Below are 19,223 nucleotides of genomic sequence, written 5' to 3'. Positions count from 1 at the left end.
TTGCCTGGTAATACCCTTTCTCCTTAATAAAGTTTAGTACATGTGATTTTTTGTATTCAGCTCTGTAACATTTTAAGCTTTGTAATAGGTTAGATGCATCATGCATATATTCTTCGCTGAGGACGTTCTTCATTCAGAGAAGAGTGACATATATACAGTCCTGCACAACTTTTGGTTGGAGATGCTTCATGAGTGTAAGCTGCAACACAATAAAAGACCCCAGTTAATCCATTATAGCGGATAAACAAACTTTTTTCTCTTATGATAACATTAGAGGCCTTTTGTGAAATGTGTAGAACCTAAAATCTACACTAAGTATTTGATAGTGATCGGGAGCTTGATCTAGGGAAGACAAAAGATGTAGGCAACGATATCTTTAGAACACAACGATGTTAACAGTTTCCAGTAGGCAAAAATGGACTTTATTGATGAATATGATCGAATACAATAAGTTGAATGATTACGCGTTTAAGCACACACCAATTAACCTAATGTACCAACAATACCACAATCGAATGGTATGTCATTGTAGCATTTTAGGATCGAATCCACAAGGAACTAGTGATCTATAACACCAAGAATACACAAACTTTCCTAATCTAAGCAAACAAGAAGATTGATGATTTGTAACAAGCTAATATCCTACGAATATAAACAAGGTGATATCAAATCCAATCAAGAAATAAGTGCAAGAATTCAATCAAATGCTAAGGATGGATCCACGGGCAAAGAAAATTGATATAAGGTGATCAAGGTTCAATCTAGGATGTTCAAACAAAACAATCAACAAGTCTATAGGTCTAGATCTCATTCAAAATAGATTAACAAAGCTTTTACCTTTATTAATCATCACTACTATGTTCATCTTCTTCCTCTGTTGCTGTCCTGCGATGGTTGCTGATGAAGATGACATAAGATGCTTACGAGGAACCCAGACCTTTATCACTGATCCTCAGGGAGTTCTTAAATCATGGAACTTTGCAAACATCACTCTTGGGTTCCTCTGCAATTTTGTCTTGTTGGAACAATAAGGAGAACATAGTAGACAAAGAGAAAGAGAAGTATATTAACGTAAGGAGAAATTAGTAGCCATAAGCTTGCTCAAGTTTCTTTGTCTCAGAAGCCTTTGGTTAAGGTTAGACATGGGGATTTGATGGCTGCACCAAATGGTTTCAGCTCTGAGAACGTCATCTTTTACACTAGGACATGGACAAGATATAAGGCGCTTCTTCTTGATGGTTCGGCACTTGCGGTGAAGCACTTGTGGGAGCTGCATCACCTAACTTAGCGCCACTTCTTGGCTTCTTCTTTGTGGAAGAAGATAAGCTTCTTCTTTATAACTACATGTCTAATGAGTCGCTGCACAATGTCACCATGGATGTAGCCATCCTATGAAGAGACCTTGAACTATAGTATCAATTTAGTCCACTCTCGTTATCTGTCATATGAATGAGGTCTTCAGGTATCCGTCTTGATATATAATAAAGAGACTGTGATATGCTTATCGTCCTAGTTTTTTATAATTTATAACAAGGTGAATCATGGGTTAAAACATTAAGTATTTTATTGTGGATACTTAACTTAAGCGCCAAATTTGTCAACCCAATTTCGATCTAACCAAATGTAAACCGGCAAGCATCATATAAACCGAGTAAATAACCAGTTGGTTCCTCGAGACTGTTATCCACAATAAGAATCCACGTGTCTTCTTCAAGCGCGCCCTCCCCCTCCTTCCATTTCGTCCGCCATTTCACCGAGAGAAGAAACCTCTTCTGGGGTGAGAAAGGAAAACTCGTCTTTCAAAAAAACCTCTCTTCATCTAATAACTTACTGAGCAAGCCGTTAATCTCAAATCTCCAAGCAACTCCACAGACTTCGAAAATGAACCTCGCAATCCCCAATCCCAACTCCCACCACCTCTCCTTCCTCATCCAAAACCCCACCTTCACCGGAAACCGCAGATTCCCCAACCCCAACCGCCTCAGCTTCCTCTCCGCCGCGAAAAAGCCCTCCTCCGTCGCCAAAATCAACGCGAAGACGAAGGATCTCGTCCTCGGGAACCCCTCCGTGTCCGTCGAGAAGGGAAAATACACCTACGACGTCGAATCCCTAATCAACAAACTCAGCAGCCTCCCGCCGCGCGGCAGCATCGCTCGGTGCCTCGACATATTCAAAAACAAGCTCTCACTCAACGACTTCGCGCTCGTCTTCAAGGAGTTCGCCGGCCGCGGCGACTGGCAGAGGTCCCTCCGCCTCTTCAAGTACATGCAGCGGCAGATCTGGTGCAAGCCCAACGAGCACATCTACACCATCATGATCTCGCTGCTGGGAAGAGAAGGCTTGCTCGACAAGTGCCTCGAGGTGTTCGACGAAATGCCTAGCCAAGGCGTGGCGAGGAGCGTGTTCTCTTACACGGCGTTGATTAACGCTTACGGTAGAAACGGACGTTACGAGACGTCTCTCGAGCTTCTCGAGAGGATGAAGAGCGAGAAGATATCGCCTAGTATATTGACTTATAACACTGTGATAAATGCTTGTGCTAGAGGGGGTTTGGGTTGGGAAGGGTTGTTAGGTTTGTTTGCGGAGATGAGACATGAAGGGGTACAACCTGATATCGTGACTTACAACACGCTGCTTGGCGCTTGTGCTATTAGAGGATTGGGGGATGAGTCTGAGATGGTGTTTAGGACGATGAATGACGGTGGGATTGTTCCGGATTTAACGACTTACAGTCATCTCGTTGAGACGTTTGGGAAGCTGGGGAGGTTAGAGAAAGTGTGTGATTTATTGAATGAGATGGCTTCAGGGGGGAATTTGCCGGATATCACTTCTTACAATGTGTTGTTGGAGGCGTATGCTAAGTCTGGTTCTATTAAGGAGGCGATGGGGGTGTTCCATCAGATGCAGGCGGCAGGGTGTACGCCGAACGCGAATACTTACAGTGTTTTGCTGAATTTGTTTGGACAGAGTGGGAGGTATGATGATGTTCGGCAGCTTTTTCTCGAGATGAAATCTAGCAATACGGATCCTGATGCCGCTACGTACAACATTTTGATAGATGTTTTTGGGGAAGGTGGGTATTTCAAGGAGGTGGTGACTTTGTTCCATGACATGGTGGAGGAGAATATTGAACCTGATATGGAGACATACGAGGGTATTATATTTGCTTGTGGGAAGGGAGGATTACACGAAGATGCGAGGAAGATTTTGCAGTATATGACGGCTAAGGATGTGGTGCCAAGTTCCAAGGCGTACACTGGGGTTATTGAAGCGTTTGGGCAGGCTGCTTTGTATGAAGAAGCGATTGTTGCTTTTAACACTATGCATGAAGTGGGAAGCAATCCAAGTATCGAGACGTTCCACTCGCTGTTATATTCTTTTGCAAGGGGAGGGCTGTTCAAGGAGTCGGAGGTGATTTTGTCTAGGTTGGTGGATTCTGGTATTCCCAGGAACAGAGATACCTTCAATGCGACAATAGAAGCCTACAAACAAGGAGGCAAATTTGAAGAGGCCGTGAAGACATATGTAGATATGGAGAAGTCAAGATGTGATCCTGATGAAAGGACGCTTGAGGCTGTTTTGAATGTGTATTCTTGTGCAAGACTTGTTGATGAGTGCAGGGAGCAGTTCGAGGAGATGAAAGCTTCTGATATATTACCCAGTATCATGTGCTACTGTATGATGTTGTCTGTTTATGGAAAAACGGAGAGGTTAGTGCCTTCACCAGTATGACGCTCTATCTTATGTTGTCTTTTGTGTTCCTACATGGCCAGGCATGGGAGAGACATGCCACTGTAACATAGCACCCTTGTTGCTTTTCTTGCAACTAACTTGCGTTTTCCACTTTTTTGTTTTCAGGTGGGACGATGCCAATGAGTTGCTGGAGGAGATGCTTTCAAACAGAGTATCAAATATTCATCAAGTTATCGGGCAAATGATCAAGGGAGATTATGATGATGATTCAAATTGGCAGATAGTGGAATATGTCTTAGACAAACTCAGTTCAGAAGGATGTGGTTTGGGAATAAGGTTCTACAATGCTCTTCTAGATGCTTTGTGGTGGCTGGGCCAGAAAGAGCGAGCTGCAAGGGTACTCAATGAGGCAACAAAACGTGGAATTTTCCCTGAGTTATTCCGGAGAAACAAACTTGTGTGGTCTGTTGATGTGCATAGGTAGGTTAAGATCCCTACGCTGGCCTCGTTGGTTGAGTTCCAGTCAATCTAATTATTAGTTTTCGATGTTCTGCAGAATGTCAGAGGGTGGCATGTACACGGCGCTATCTGTTTGGCTAAATGATCTGAGTGATATGCTTGTAAAGGGACAAGATCTTCCTCAACTAGCTGTTGTTGTTTCAGTGTAAGTACTTTGATGTTGGCTAGCTCATTGCAGGATGCTTCCTTCTGTAACTTATTTTACTTTCTGAAATTAGCAGACGAGGACAATTGGAGAAAAGCTCCGCTGCAAGAGAATCTCCCATCACGAAAGCTGCTTTCTCCTTCTTGCAGGATAATGTCTCGTCGTCGTTTTCCTTCACGGGATGGAACGGAGGTCGCATTATGTGCCAGCGATCTCAGCTCAAGCAGTTACTTTCTACTCAAGAACCAACTTCAGAAGAGTCCCAAAAAAGTAGCCTAGTCGCTTTAACAAACTCGCCAATCTTTTCTGCTGGAACAAGAACTTCAACAAGCAGTGACACGAACAACAGCAGCGGTAACCCTTCCCAAAGAAGAACTAAGATGAAAAAAGAACTAGCGGGAAGCCCAGCTTAACCGGTTTTGGTAATTTCCAGCAACCAAAGGCCTCTTCAGTCTTTCTCGATCTTGACTGGTTGGTGAAAACCGTGCTTCTAGTCATTCACCTGCACTCCACGTCCATGCTAATATGTTGTCGTGCCAAACAGTAGTGTCAGCCTCTGATAGACAGAAGAGTCCATATAGGAAGAAGATAAGTGGTTGTCTTAGTTTATATGCAGAAGTGATGCTACAAAATGTAGAAGTACGTAGCAAACCATACTTTTGATGGAATTGTTAGTCAGATCCATGATTTTGCAGCCATAGATTTATGTTTTTCTTTCATGTCTTTCTGGTTACTACTGTGAAGCTAAATGCTGTTGTAATATATCAAAGATCTAGTGTTTGCTTGTCACATCTGTGATGGTCCGTCACTATCTCCAAATCTAACTTATTACACACCATGACCAAGTGGTCTGAGTTTAAGTTGGAACACAACAACTCCACCCAAGATAAAGAATTAACTAGTTGATGTGCAAGATTCTCCGTCTGTGTGATTCATCTGCTTTCTTTCTGATTCAGGCAAGTCACAACAGGCTTCTCATCGAAATGGTAAAAAAAGAAGAAAAATAAAGGAGAAAGGAAAGCTCTTCTTTAGTGCTTTACACACTACTCTTAGGTCTGCACTTTGTGTGCATAAAAATAATGGTGTCTTTGCTTTCTATCCGATGCTAGTGCCTTCTGTGTTTTTGCTGTCTTCCAAAACTATTTACCAAAATTATCTGTATACTTTTTAGTTTCTTTTCCCCTATAAATCTCAAAAAATAAACAACATTATATTATTGTGATCATTTCGCTTATCCTAACATTCTTTAAGTATCACCTCTTTAGTTAATGTTGCAAACTTGCAGTTGTGAATGATCAATGAATGATGATCAAACACCTTATGATGCTCTTGATGTTTATAGTCAAATTAGGTCCAAACTCCATTTTAAAAATTAATCTTACAATCAACTAAACTATCAAAAAAATTTAGTTAGATGAAATAATGTTTGTTATATTTGTACTCTGTATAGGTTATTATAAATTCAGAAAGGATTTACCTGTCTCCACGGTCTTTTTAGAGATCTACTCAAGGATAGACAAGATATAGTTGTTTATAAAATAAAGTACTAGGTTGTAGCTGTAACTTGATATTATAAGAGAAGAGAGTACAGAATCATTCAGAAGCTGACTATTTTTCTAACATCAAGTTGCATGCGCTTAGGAAGGGACATTGAGTTGACCAGATTCGTATAGTACAATTACAACCCTACATTTTTATCATAAATAATTTACAAGGGTAATATATTACATAAAAAGTTGCATATTGTAACATTTTTTGATACATAGAATAAGATATCCTGAGCTAAAAGAATAGCTGGAGACCTTAATAAACCTATGATATCTAGTCAGCAACGAAATAAAAAAAGTCTATCCGAACGAAAAATAGGTAGAGAGACAGGCAGGTTAAGATAGAGAGATAATACAGACGAATAATAATTGAACACGTGTCATATGATACCAGCACCAGCAACCACAACATGCAATAATTTAAGAAAGAAGCACGTGGTTTTTGGCTTATAAAATGCAAAGCACAGATCTACTCAACACCACCACCACTCCATTACCATTTGCTCTGTACTTTTTGATTCCTTAACGTTGTAAGAAGGAAAACACCACCAGCTCCGGGGTAATAACATGGCGGATGGTAGTAGTTGTTCGTCGGATTCAGGCTGCATCAGTAGAGAGATCATGCTTTTTGGTGTCAGGGTGGTTCTTGATCCGATGAGAAAGAGTGTGAGTTTGAACAACTTGTCTGAGTACGAGCAGACGGAGGAGATCCCAAAGATCATCATCGCCGAGGATGAAAAGAACAAAACCTCCTCTGGTTACGCCTCCGCGGACGACGCTGTTCCGATCTCTTCTAGCCGAGAGAGGAAACGAGGTACTGTCTTAGATTTAGATGTAACTTAACATGCTTTTGTCAAAGAAAAAAAAAAGAAAACATGCTTTTGTCTGATTATATTGATTAGAGATTTGTCTTAATGTTGACTTTTGTCTTGTTTTTTTGAAACAGGAGTTCCATGGACAGAGGAAGAGCACAAGCTGTTCTTGCTTGGGCTGAAGAAAGTAGGGAAAGGAGATTGGAAAGGAATATCTAAAAACTTTGTCAAGAGCAGGACGTCTACGCAAGTAGCTAGTCACGCTCAGAAATACTTCCTCCGGCGAAGTAATCTCAACCGTCGCCGGCGAAGATCTAGCCTCTTTGACATGACAACTGACACGGTAACTTCTCTACTGATTAAGTCATGTTTAAAACAAAACTTAGTTAAAGAAGTCTTGAAGACAGAGAATCTATATATGGTGACTATTGGTTAATAAAATATTAAGCATAACAAACAAACATTGATTTGTTTGATCATCAGGTCATGCCCATGGAAAAAGATCAGATGCTTATGCATGAGAACATGTCACAACCATCTTCTCTTGTACCTGAAATCAAGATACACCCGGTTATGCAAATCTTTCCTGAGTTTCCGGTACCAACATCTGGTGATAATGCATCGAGGAACCATCTGGTACCATTTACTTTTCAAGCAAGGCCTGAACCCATCTCTCTCAGCCTCACACTAGCCTCATCTAATCTTAATGAGCCGTCTTCCTCAAGGCACTCAGCATTCAACACGATTGGAGTTGCTTAGAGAAACCCCCCAAAAGGTTGAATCTGCAACACAACACACCTTGTTTGTTTCTCTGTTGTACAGATAGGTCTTGAGATTTTATTATGTATTTGGCTGAAGAGACCTGTGTCAAAAGAAGAATAATAGACAGAGGAGTTTGGAGAATAGTTTCTAAGTTTGGTTTTTAGGGTCTCATCATCATCATCATCTTTTTTTCCTTCCATGCTTGGAAGTTGTTGTAATACTACTTACCTGGTCATTCGTGTGGATCTATATCAAAACTTATAAAAACTATATTAACGTTATGTTTCATTCATGTTCTTGCAATATATATTAAAAACAGAGTCGTACTTGCTTCTCATGTGGTGGCCATCTCTATCAATACTTGGTGATTCATGGGGGGTTTCAGGGTTATATTATAATATCTAATGTCCATACAGAGACAAGGTGTTGTAGGGTTCGTGGAATAATGTCATTATCTTTAATGATTCCAATAATGTCTCATGTTATTGGTTGCCTCCATTATAGTGGAGCTTTTTGTTGTCCCATCAAAATCCAGATTCTTTTTAAAAAAAAATTTTGGTGTGGGATGATTAGGTACATTACCTGTTTCGTAAGCAATAATCTTCCAATCACAGAACATGATCCCCATTCATTAACCAACCAATCAAACAACATCATATTCATATTCGCTAGATGTTTTGCATGCGCATACATTCATAATATTTTTTAAAATATTTATAAGTAGATGTATCACCAATTCAAAGACCATCAAAATAAATTATTGTTGATAAGGTTAAAATATTTTAAAATAAATTTTAAACATCAAAATTTTAATATATAATATTTTTTCCAGCACAGTATAAATAATTATTGCGTAAATAAACTTGGAAATATTCATGCGTTTGAAATAATTAATATTAATTAAATATTAATTTTCTATATATGACAAAAAAATTCTTTGGTAAATAGTAGTATAGATGGTCTCATGTGTGTGTTGGCATATCCTCTGTTTTGGTCGTGTATGGTTGTAAAGTTCTTGTCTTGACACTTGTATCTCTAAACTTGTCAATTTCAATCCATCGTTCCAGTCTAATCTACTCTGTTTTAGAGTCTCACAACCCATAAATAGAAACACAAGTCACAAAAGAGGGACAGATAGAGATCACCATCTCTGTTTCTTGTTGATTTATTTAACCAATTTGATCTCACATGCATGATCACACAATTGCTCTGTTTCTTCTTGTTTCTTCTATTACAAGCAACCATGATGTTTAAACGCTCTTTTAAGACCTTCGTTGAACAAGAACTCGGATCTTTCCCTAAATTCCTCATCTACACCGTCCTCGAATGGATCCTCATCACCGCCCTCTTCGTCGACGGCGTTCTCGCCTTTCTATCAAACCAATACGCCAGATTCTTCGATCTCAACGCTCCTTGTCTCCTCTGCACCAGAATCGACCACGTTCTCGTCCCTAGGGATCCTCATTTCTATTACAACGACTCGATCTGCGACTCTCACAAGAAGAAAGTCTCTTCCCTTGCTTATTGCCACGTCCACAAGAAACTCTCCGAGATCAAACACATGTGCGAAGGATGTCTTCTCTCTTTCGCCACAGAGAAAGAATCTGATTGTGATACGTATAAGTCTCTCATTGGGATCTTACATAAAGATCTTGAGGTTCTTATAGACGATGAAAGAGATCTTCCCTTGGGGCTCAAGAAACAGGACGATCTTGTTCAGACAACAACACATCTGATAGATTACAAGACAGATAGCTTGAAACAACATTGTTCGTGTTGTGGAGAATTATTGAAGACGAAATCTGAAAAGTTTCTAAAGAAGAACAATTCTTTCCTTGCTCCTGCTCCTTCTCCTAGGGTTTCGTACAACAAGCTGTCTGAAATTAATGAGTCCGAGTTTAAGGACTTTGATGTGGAGGAGAGAACACCGAGTTTTGTAAGAGGAGGCAACAAGTTCTTTGGGGTCCCTCTGTCTGATTCAGCGCAAAACAGTCCAAGATGGTCCGTTCGATCTCTCAGGAAACCCTCTTTGGATAAGATTGAGATACCTGATTCCAACGGTGAATCCATCCTTAATCAGCTCAAGAAAGAGGTTCGCTTGGACAAGAAGTCACTGATAGATCTGTACATGGAGTTAGATGAAGAGAGGAGTGCTTCAGCTGTTGCAGCCTACAACGCGATGGCTATGATCACAAAGCTGCAAGCCGAAAAATCGGCTATTCAAATGGAGGCTTTGCAGTACCAAAGAATGATGGATGAACAGGCTGAGTATGACCAAGAGGCTTTGCAGTCTATGAGTAGTGACTTGGCGAAGAAGGAAGAGGAATTTAAGGAACTTGAAGCTGAGTTTGAGGCTTACAGAGAGAGATATGGATGTTTAACTGATGATGAAGCCTCGGGAGATGAGTTTCTTGAGGAACAAGGTAACGCTAGAGCAGATGATGGAGCCTCAGGAGATGAGTTTCTTGAGGAACACGGTAATGCTAGAGCAGATGACGACTGCCAAGAAACCAAACCAGACTCTGACTTTGAAGATTGTTCTTCAAATCATGAGGAGGATGTAGAAAACATTGATCAAAATAGGTCTTGTAGATCCGAAGAATCTGGACTTTTGGTACAAATGAAAAAAAGCTCAGAAGAGTCTACTGAAGTAAATGGTGCATCTGGAGAGGAAGAGAAAGGTATGAGTTTATAAGAATTTTACTTTGTGTTCTTTATTTATTCTGATTAGAAAACCTTTTTCTTTATGTTTGTGTTGTTGTGGTGAAATTGAGCAGGAAGTGTAAGCAAAGAAGGGATAGTAAAAGAGCTATCAGAGATCACAGAGAGGCTAAGTGCACTTCAGTCAGATGGTGAACTGTTGAAACATATTGCAGATGTTAGTGAAGGAGAAGCAATGATATTGCAAATATCTCAGAACTTGCACATGCTTCGTAGTAGTTTTGTTGCCATGCCTTCAGAATCATGAACTTGTAATAATAACATCATTTGTTGTTTCTTGCATAACAAGACAGCTTCTAAAACCCCCTTGTATTAACTTGAAAACATTTCTTTTATTATTATTAGTTACTAAATTTTTTTAAAGTTTCTCCATGAACGTAAATTGAGGCCTGATTGGTTGAAACGCAAATTTGTTTTCTTTTTGTCCATGAAACCAAAAATTTAGTTACATTCAAACCTAACTTACTCGGCCTAAATGAAAACCAATAGTATTACACCAATTTGTACCCAATTCAATCTTTCATGTGTCTTCCTCAGACACGTCTTACCTTATCCAATCTAGTCATAGGGTTGATCCAAGACAACCCAGTTTTCTAAGGCTATATAATCTAACAATAAGCATGGTGACTTATCATCAACAACAACATCGTCCACAAAACCTTCTTCTCTCTCTCGAGTACTGTTTTAATCCTCCTTACACACTGCATCACAGGCTCACAGCCTCTTTCCAATCATGCAGTCCCATTACGTGTGTCTGAACCTGTAGAAATAAATATAGTAGAGCTTGCTTATGATACTCGGACATATAAATAGAAACTTTGACATATATGTCCACTACTACATATAAATAGATTACTTGTCAGACATTATGGGCTTAGAGCATGATTAATCCGAATTCTTAAGATGAGGTTCTTAGCAGTTGTTTTTTAATTTTTAACTAAAAATGATAAAAACCGGTTTTTAAATAAGGATTTTAAAAACCGGTTCTTACTTTTTTTTAGTTAAAAGTTAAGAAACAGTCCGCTAAGAACCTCAATCTAAGAACCCTAGGTTAATCATGGTCTTACGTCACATTTGAGACACATACACTTACATTAGATTTATTTAAATTCGTATAATATAACACAACAATAAAATAGTTATGTATTTATCTTAAAAAAAAAAAAAGAGAGATTTGAAAAATAATTAATTAAAAAGAAAAGATTTATACTAACTTACGCCTTAAAAGAATATACAACTTATGCGTATCTTAAGAACCAAGATATCTTTTCTCCATCTCTCGTCATCATCATCACCGTCTCTGCTTTTTTATTCACTTTCATTCTTTGTCCAGTGAACAAAGTTTCCAACTTTCCATCACTTTCGGATGCAAAGTTAGGTTTTTTATCCAATTCATTTAAAAATGAAGAAACCCAAATCGTCAAAACCCGAAAAAATCGACAAGCTCGATCTCTTCTCATCACTATGGAAGCAGAGATCTTTCCGCGTAATCATAGCAATAGGGCTCCTCTATCTCCTAATGGTCACTGTCGAGATACCCCTCGTGTTCAAATCCTGGTCCTCCACCTCCGTCTCCATCGATTCTCTCTCCAGACCCGAGAAGCTCGAAACAGAGCAAGACCCGCCCCAAATCGAGATCATCTCTAATCCACCTCCTAAACCGGATTCTAAACCGACCCTTAACCGTGAACACCACAGAGGTCTCCTCTCGAGCCTTAGATTCGACTCGGAAACGTTCGACCCGAGTAGCAAAGACGGGTCAGTGGAGCTTCACAAGTCAGCCAAGGAGGCTTGGCAGCTAGGGAGGAAGCTGTGGAAGGAGCTCGAGTCAGGGAGGCTTGAGAAGTCAGTGGAGAAGCCCGAGAATAAGACAGATTCTTGTCCGCACTCTGTTTCGTTAACCGGGTCTGAGTTCATGAACCGGGAGAATAAGCTGATGGAGCTTCCCTGTGGTTTGACGTTGGGCTCGCATATCACTTTGGTCGGGAGGCCGAGGAAGAGTTATCCTAAAGGAGGAGATGGAGACGGGTCTATGTTGGTTTCTCAGTTTGTGATTGAGCTTCAGGGTTTGAAGACTGTTGATGGAGAGGATCCTCCTCGGATCTTGCATTTTAACCCGAGGCTTAAGGGGGATTGGAGCAGAAGGCCGGTGATTGAGCAGAACACTTGTTATAGGATGCAGTGGGGTTCTTCGCAGCGGTGCGAAGGGTGGAGGTCAAGAGCTGAGGAAGAGACTGGTGAGTGAGGTTTATTCTTTTCTGATTTGGTATCTCTTTAGTACTTCCTGGGTTTCACAGAGTGTGTCATTTGGACACATTTCACCAATGTTCAAGAAATTGGTACGCGGTAACTAGCCTAGGCGGATTATTTGGAGCCTAGGCGCCTGAGGCTTTAACGAATTATTGATTTATTTTATATATATTTTACATTTATATGAGATATTTTAGTTTTTGATTTTTAGTTATAAAATTATTGTGATGAATTATTAAAATAGATATACAAAACAAAAGAAATTAGAAAGTTTTGTGGATTTATACTAACTTTATTGTTTAATTTGACATATTTAGACCAATTTAGATCGATTTTAACCGATTTAGAACAACTTAAACCGATACAAATCATAAAAATCAGTATAAATAGGATTTTTGGGAAATCGTTTCGGATAGGACCGAGTTACCACCTAAGGAGGGGTCTAGGCGCCACCTAGACCGAGTTTTAGAACCTTGCTTTTCGCACCTATGAAGAAAATGATGGAAATGCTTTTATTTTTTCATTAACTAAGTTTCTTTAACCAATAGTATTTGAGATAAATAAAGATCAATGCATTTTACAATTAAAATTCAGCTGAAAGTAAGTAGAAACTGCGTTGAAATTCTCTAACGGTGACACTTTTGAGAAACAGAGGGAGTAATACTTTAGTGTGTTGTTTGCAGTTGATAGTCATGTGAAGTGTGAGAAGTGGATCCGTGATGATGATAACTACTCAGAAGGGTCGAGGGCGAGATGGTGGCTGAACAGACTCATAGGAAGGAGGAAAAGAGTCAAAGTAGAATGGCCGTTTCCTTTTGTGGAAGAGAAGCTCTTTGTTCTCACTCTCAGCGCTGGTTTAGAAGGTTACCATATCAATGTTGATGGACAGCACGTTACATCTTTCCCTTACCGCACCGTGAGTATATATACCTTACTCCATTTCTACATCATTGTGTTCAGATAAGTACCAATGAATTCTTTGTAGGGTTTCACACTAGAGGATGCAACAGGACTGACTGTGAACGGAGACATTGATGTTCACTCTGTGGTTGTTGCCTCTCTGCCAACATCGCATCCCAGCTTCGCTCCCCAGAGGCATCTCGAGTTGTCGAAAAGATGGCAGGCTCCTTTAGTACCCGATGGGCCTGTGGAGCTTTTTATCGGTATTCTTTCGGCAGGGAATCATTTCGGAGAACGGATGGCTGTGAGGAAGTCGTGGATGCAGCATGTTCTTATCACATCTTCAAAAGTTGTTGCTCGTTTCTTTGTGGCACTCGTAAGTTACATTTTTTCATCAAGTATAACTCTTTGAACGATAGATAACTGAGGGGCACTCGTGTGCGTTTCACAGCATGGGAGGAAAGAGGTGAATGTGGAACTGAAGAAAGAAGCAGAGTATTTTGGGGACATTGTGCTTGTTCCTTACATGGATAGCTATGATCTTGTCGTCCTCAAAACTGTTGCCATATGTGAACACGGAGTGAGTTATATTAGGACATGTTTCCACATGAATCGTTCTTTGATGAAATGTTTCTGATGAGGAGTTGACTGGTGCAGGCTCTTGCATACTCTGCAAAGTATATAATGAAGTGTGACGATGATACATTTGTGAAACTTGGCGCAGTGATCAATGAAGTGAAGAAAGTACCCGAAGGTAGAAGCTTGTATATTGGTAACATGAATTATTACCACAAACCTCTCCGTGGTGGTAAATGGGCTGTCACTTACGAGGTATAACATACTTCTGCATCACACTCCATCTCTGTGTTGTTTGATATAGTGAAATGGTGTTTGAGTGGTTGTTATATATCAGGAATGGCCAGAGGAAGACTATCCACCCTATGCAAATGGACCTGGATATGTTCTGTCTTCTGACATTGCACGCTTCATTGTTGAAGAGTTTGAGAGACACAAACTACGGGTAAGCAGAAGAGAGGAATTATAACTAACTGTGAAACACCTCTTGTTTATTCTCAGTTGTATATCCAATTTATTTTTGTTTTGTGGTAACACCAGCTGTTCAAGATGGAGGACGTGAGTGTAGGAATGTGGGTGGAGCATTTCAAAAACACATCAAACCCAGTGGACTACAGACACAGTCTTAGATTTTGCCAGTTCGGTTGTGTTGAGAACTACTACACAGCTCATTACCAGTCTCCAAGACAGATGATATGCTTATGGGACAAGCTCTTAAGACAGAACAAACCAGAGTGTTGTAATATGAGATGATGATTCTCGAGGGAAACAGTTTAACGTTTTCCGAGTATAATGTGCCTTTCAAGCGTGCTGTAGAAAGCCAATTTTGCAAGCTCACCATAGAGAGACTCTGGACTTCACTTTGATTGGTCTGCAAGCTTCAAGCCTTCAGAAAATGCAGAGAAGAGTAGGGGAGAGAAAATTAGTCTTACTGTTTATTCACTTCAATCAGTTCATTTATTTTCATATGTATAAAACCAATTTCTTCATATAAATGGAAATTTTTGTTCACCTCTTCATAGAACAAGAAACACTTTATGGCCTTTATAAGGATTCTCCATAGCTACAACGTTGGAAAAGAGTTAATTGTACACTGAGATTAACAACATTCACAATGTCAAATAACATACATTTGTAAAAATCTCTTCAACCTGTCTCATTTCTGATACATGTATGTGTGCAGTCTCTCAGAACATCCTGATCATACAAATTGAATAACAGAACTCACAAATATTCTTTAAAACATATGAAAAAAAAAGATAGACCTTCTCCACATACACTTACACTAACAAAGCCAGTAGAATCAAAGACAAAGACACCAAGATTCCATGGAAACCATTCATATGCATATAATAAGAAGACGACGAAGAAGGAGAAACCGAGGGACCAGGGTTTCTTCTAGCTACTGTGGAGTTCTCCTTGGAGCAAGTCAAATTGCAGCGGCTTGGCCTAACCACTCTATAGACACCATTGCTTGTTAACAAGTAGATGTCTTTGTTGTTGTCCTCACCAAATGAGAAGATATATCCTAAAGACAACCCTGAAGTTCCAGGAGAATCATCACATTTCATTGGTGAGTCACTGGCGCAGCTGAAGGTTATTCTGTGGGACACAAAGTTCCCGCTATTAGAAGGCGTTTCAATCCCCGCCCACACTCCATTTCCATAAAGATCAGCATACAAGTACCTGCAAAAGAAACATTATAGTTGCAATGTAGCTACAAAGATATGAGAAAGCAGAGAAAAAAAGAAGAGTGTGTGTGTTGTTGGCCTCACATTCCATCTATGCAAGGATCTGTCTCTGATCTATAAAAGTATCCTCCAGTGATTGAAGCTGATTTTCCACTTGAGTCAACTTCAGAGTGGTTGTAACCCATCACAGGAAATATAGTGTTTATTGATTCAGCAGATGTGTTTCCACCAGGAGATGACTCAGGTTGGAAAAGTTCAGGGCCTTCAAACACACGCCAACCGTAGTTTCCTCCTTTGGTAATAAGATCCACCTCTTCATATGTGTCCTATCAACAACAAAACATATCAAGAATATTGCAAACAGAACAAACAGACGAAACAAACCATTCATTTACCTGTCCAACATCAGCACACATGAAGTAAGAAGGCCTAGAAGAATCAAAGCTACATCTCCAAGGGTTTCTCAATCCAACAGCCCATATCTCAGGTTCAAGCTCTTTGTCTTCACGGAAAGGGTTGTCTTTAGGGATAGAGTAGTTTCCCCACAGACCCCTTTTGGAGATATCGGAAGCGCTAGGAATGTTATCCACATCAACCCTCATGATCTTCCCTAGCAAAGACTTCTTGTTCTGTGAGAAGTTATAAGGGTCTGCTCCTCCACCTCCATCTCCCATCATAAAGTATAAGTACCCATCTGAAGGACCAAAGAGAATCTGTCCAGCATGGTGTGATGTGAAAGGAAGTCCCATTGTGAATATCCTCCTCACTTCTGTTGGCTTAGCGTTCTTGGCCTAAACAACAAGTAGAGGCTCTTAACAACAAAGATCTTTAGATGCAGAGAAGCCAGTCAAGAATACTCCCTCCCTTTCAGTTCCGTTGTTGTTGTAGAGTAACATTTCTCGTTTCAAAATAAATGTAGTTTTATAATTTCAATGCAAAATTTATTGACTTTCTATTCTAATATATTTTTTATTGGTTGAAGTTTGGTTAGATGTATTGGTAACGATGTTTTTATTTAGTAAATATACAAAAATTAAATATTTTTTTAATCTGTGTGGCCAAGTCTAAAACGACAGTTAAAATGAAACGGAGGGAATAGTAAAAATACCTTAGAAGGGTCTGAAGAGGTACCATTGGCTGAGTATTCAGCTATTACAGTTTGGAACTGGCATGGTTGAGATCCACTATCAGGAGTTATCTTGGAAGGATCACAGTTCACATCAGAGTTACAAGAGCATCTTCCAGTACAGCCAGGCCACTTGGACTTGTCACAGTTGAAAGAAGCGAAAAATCGCCCGTTCTGAGCAAACTTGGGATGAAAAGCCATACCCATCATTCCAAAAGAAGTATCAAAATGAACTTCATCAGTCAAATCAACAAAGGGACTAGATGGATCCACATCCAACACCCCACCCGAGTCATGATCCGGTAAACCAGCCAAGAACACTACTCCAGGTTGTGTAGAGAAGAAGGCGCGGTTTGAGCCATCAGGGTGAGGAACCATGTTGAGGTAAGATCCGTTTCCGATTTTCTCAAGGCATAGACCAGGAGGTGGCTTGTCAGGAGTAGTGTCATTAAGTGTAACTGGCTCACCGCTGAAGCAAATGGTTTCGTTGGAGCTAGCAAAGGCGCTGCAGAAATCGGTTTTGGACTGCCATAGATCAGCAAGCTTGGAGGCATTGGTATTCACTGGGGCTCCCGCTTGGCCTTGTAACGAGGGAGCAAAAAGAGAGCCTGATATGGAGATGTTTTGACATGTCTCCCATGTTTCAGAGCAGAAGTCCTTAGTGGAATTAGCTGAACTGGTATTGCTGCAGAGGATTGGAACAGATAGCTGATCTGAATGGTCTCTGAATAACTCTGATGAAAAAGGATCACATCTCTGTAACATCACAGTGACAAAGAAAAAAAAGGAAAATTTAAAACATAATTCATCTTTTATAGATTCTTTCCAAAAATAGAACAGCACAAACATTTCAGAATCTTTTAGAGATAAAAAAAAGGAGAGATTGTACTTACAGAACAAAGGATTGACTTTACAACAGAAGCACAAGCCTTGTCTGAAATGTTCATAGACTGAAACTGCTTGTTCAGATTTGAATCTTCCTTTGTATCGCAGCATGTTTTGCCTTTGTAAGGACAAAAGCTCAATGTTGAATTCCTCTCTAAGGGAGCTCCTGAAAAAAAAAACCAAAAAAACAAACATAAAACAAAGAAAACTTAAAAAGTCAAAACCATGAGAAGATACAAAAAAAAAAAAAACTTACTTGAATCAGAACAAAGAGGAAGAGCCAATGAAGAAAGAGTCAAACATGAGATGAACAAGAAGAAGATCACAAGAGATCGATGAAGCATCATCATCTAGTCTCACAAGAGACAGATCTTGAGGTATGGATAATGACAGTGGAAAAGAAAAGCAGTCTGTATCTTATACATCTGATTCTCAGGACAGGACAAGGAATCAAAATAATAGAGAACTAGTTTAGTTTGTTTGACTTTGCGGACAGAATAAATGCAGTTGCGATGGCGTTTACTGTCTTCCCATGACTACCAACAACCATATCCCCAGAAATCTCTCCTCTGATATTATTTAATGAATACTATCATCATGTTGCGTTGATTTTTTCAACTTTCTCGTGTCAGAGAGACACTGAACAATAAGTTCCTGTCTTTTCTTTTTCTTTTGCTTTGCTAGCTTTTGATTCTTTTTTTCTCTCCTTCACGAGCTTATCCTCTTGAGGTAAGAAAGTCAAAGTAGTTGACATTTTATGCCTGGTTTGGCGATTTCTAGGAAGTTTATTACCGTTTAAAAGAAAAAGGTAGGTTATAAGTTAATAAAACAAAAGATGACAGAGAACATTGTACAAGTTCTCTCTTTACGGCTACAAAAAGCCAAAACTTTTTTTTTATCAAAATAATTTGAAAATTGTCAACTATAAAAGGCAATGAAAAGATACTGGTGAATGGTGATTGGTTTGTGATTAGTCTGAACAATGAATGAATGAGACAGACTTATAGCCTGCAATTATTATTTGAATGCATAATTAAAAACAAATACTTATGAATTAAATAATTTCAACACTCATTGGGAGGAGATGTCTCTCTAGTCTCTCTATACACAAACTACAAATAAAGGAGACAAAGATCTCAGCTGTTTTTGGTTCCCATCTCTAAACCCAGATAACTGATACAAACATAAGTTAACAAAAATCTTACAGGTAAAGTAGTTGATGTACATGAGCTCATGCATTCATTTTCCTAAGTATCATATTCACCAGAACTCTACCGACGATGCAACCTTTTGCCAGCTCTAGGATAAAGTTCATGAAACTAGTGTTTTAGGAGCCAAAGTACATCTATATTTGTAGGATATTATTTAAAGAACTAACTGTTAGAGAACTGAACGTGGTACAAATAGCCACAGGAAACCCAAAGAAGACGACACAGGTGACAGCCTGACAGCCCCCATAATTAATAACAAAGGAAAGTCTGAAGCAGTGAGAGCCAATACCATTTGTTCCCCTCCCTACAGAAGATATATGAACCAATGGGACTAGCAACGGATATGGTGTCGAAGATGCTTCCCATGTGGCGAGCCCGAATAGTT

General features: G+C 39.6%; 5 protein-coding genes across 5 annotated transcripts; 4 read left to right on the top strand and 1 right to left on the bottom strand.

Annotated features, from left to right (window-relative positions):
- Positions 1-1,714: 1,714 nt before the first annotated feature.
- LOC106404446 (pentatricopeptide repeat-containing protein At1g74850, chloroplastic) lies at positions 1,715-5,146 on the top strand. Its single transcript, XM_013845166.3, has 4 exons — positions 1,715-3,710; positions 3,859-4,173; positions 4,250-4,357; positions 4,434-5,146. The coding sequence occupies exons 1-4, from the start codon at positions 1,882-1,884 to the stop codon at positions 4,768-4,770; spliced, it is 2,589 nt and encodes an 862-aa protein (XP_013700620.1). The 5' UTR covers positions 1,715-1,881; the 3' UTR covers positions 4,771-5,146.
- Positions 5,147-6,358: 1,212 nt separating this feature from the next.
- LOC125589144 (transcription factor MYB1R1-like) lies at positions 6,359-7,768 on the top strand. Its single transcript, XM_048761452.1, has 3 exons — positions 6,359-6,718; positions 6,851-7,059; positions 7,200-7,768. Exons 1-3 carry the CDS (start codon positions 6,472-6,474, stop codon positions 7,473-7,475), a joined length of 732 nt encoding a protein of 243 aa, XP_048617409.1. The 5' UTR covers positions 6,359-6,471; the 3' UTR covers positions 7,476-7,768.
- Positions 7,769-8,018: 250 nt separating this feature from the next.
- On the top strand, positions 8,019-11,329 carry LOC106404453 (probable myosin-binding protein 6). The gene is made up of 2 exons (XM_013845173.3): positions 8,019-10,159; positions 10,256-11,329. The coding sequence occupies exons 1-2, from the start codon at positions 8,671-8,673 to the stop codon at positions 10,444-10,446; spliced, it is 1,680 nt and encodes a 559-aa protein (XP_013700627.2). The 5' UTR covers positions 8,019-8,670; the 3' UTR covers positions 10,447-11,329.
- A 115-nt stretch (positions 11,330-11,444) lies between these two features.
- Positions 11,445-14,939, top strand: LOC106404450 (hydroxyproline O-galactosyltransferase GALT5). The gene is made up of 7 exons (XM_013845171.3): positions 11,445-12,436; positions 13,133-13,365; positions 13,435-13,725; positions 13,801-13,929; positions 14,007-14,180; positions 14,263-14,370; positions 14,466-14,939. Exons 1-7 carry the CDS (start codon positions 11,602-11,604, stop codon positions 14,676-14,678), a joined length of 1,983 nt encoding a protein of 660 aa, XP_013700625.1. The 5' UTR covers positions 11,445-11,601; the 3' UTR covers positions 14,679-14,939.
- An 85-nt stretch (positions 14,940-15,024) lies between these two features.
- LOC106404449 (HIPL1 protein) lies at positions 15,025-18,309 on the bottom strand. Its single transcript, XM_013845170.3, has 6 exons — positions 17,884-18,309; positions 17,636-17,793; positions 16,725-17,498; positions 16,012-16,407; positions 15,701-15,942; positions 15,025-15,611 (listed from the first exon to the last, which is right to left on the bottom strand). Exons 1-6 carry the CDS (start codon positions 17,975-17,977, stop codon positions 15,206-15,208), a joined length of 2,070 nt encoding a protein of 689 aa, XP_013700624.1. The 5' UTR covers positions 17,978-18,309; the 3' UTR covers positions 15,025-15,205.
- Between the last annotated feature and the right edge of the window lie 914 nt (positions 18,310-19,223).

The sequence above is a fragment of the Brassica napus genome, chromosome C6 (assembly GCF_020379485.1).
Source record: "Brassica napus cultivar Da-Ae chromosome C6, Da-Ae, whole genome shotgun sequence".
NCBI lineage: Eukaryota > Viridiplantae > Streptophyta > Magnoliopsida > Brassicales > Brassicaceae > Brassica > Brassica napus.
The sequence above is the reverse complement of the archived record's forward strand: the minus strand, read 5'-3'. Positions and strand labels throughout refer to the sequence as shown.

Excerpts from the sequence above, each read along its gene's own strand:
- LOC106404446 (XM_013845166.3), top strand. The coding sequence starts at position 1,882 with ATGAACCTCGCAATCCCCAATCCCAACTCCCACCACCTCTCCTTCCTC. Across the intron at positions 3,711-3,858 it reads GTTTATGGAAAAACGGAGAG|GTGGGACGATGCCAATGAGT; the intron begins GTTAGTGCCTTC and ends TTTTGTTTTCAG. Across the intron at positions 4,358-4,433 it reads CTAGCTGTTGTTGTTTCAGT|ACGAGGACAATTGGAGAAAA; the intron begins GTAAGTACTTTG and ends TGAAATTAGCAG.
- LOC125589144 (XM_048761452.1), top strand. The coding sequence starts at position 6,472 with ATGGCGGATGGTAGTAGTTGTTCGTCGGATTCAGGCTGCATCAGTAGA. Across the intron at positions 6,719-6,850 it reads TAGCCGAGAGAGGAAACGAG|GAGTTCCATGGACAGAGGAA; the intron begins GTACTGTCTTAG and ends TTTTTGAAACAG. Across the intron at positions 7,060-7,199 it reads TTGACATGACAACTGACACG|GTCATGCCCATGGAAAAAGA; the intron begins GTAACTTCTCTA and ends TTTGATCATCAG.
- LOC106404453 (XM_013845173.3), top strand. The coding sequence starts at position 8,671 with ATGATCACACAATTGCTCTGTTTCTTCTTGTTTCTTCTATTACAAGCA. Across the intron at positions 10,160-10,255 it reads ATCTGGAGAGGAAGAGAAAG|GAAGTGTAAGCAAAGAAGGG; the intron begins GTATGAGTTTAT and ends GAAATTGAGCAG.
- LOC106404450 (XM_013845171.3), top strand. The coding sequence starts at position 11,602 with ATGAAGAAACCCAAATCGTCAAAACCCGAAAAAATCGACAAGCTCGAT. Across the intron at positions 12,437-13,132 it reads AAGAGCTGAGGAAGAGACTG|TTGATAGTCATGTGAAGTGT; the intron begins GTGAGTGAGGTT and ends TGTTGTTTGCAG. Across the intron at positions 13,930-14,006 it reads TTGCCATATGTGAACACGGA|GCTCTTGCATACTCTGCAAA; the intron begins GTGAGTTATATT and ends TGACTGGTGCAG.
- LOC106404449 (XM_013845170.3), bottom strand. The coding sequence starts at position 17,977 with ATGATGATGCTTCATCGATCTCTTGTGATCTTCTTCTTGTTCATCTCA. Across the intron at positions 17,499-17,635 it reads TAAAGTCAATCCTTTGTTCT|AGATGTGATCCTTTTTCATC; the intron begins GTAAGTACAATC and ends GTGATGTTACAG. Across the intron at positions 16,408-16,724 it reads CCTCTTCAGACCCTTCTAAG|GCCAAGAACGCTAAGCCAAC; the intron begins GTATTTTTACTA and ends CTTGTTGTTTAG.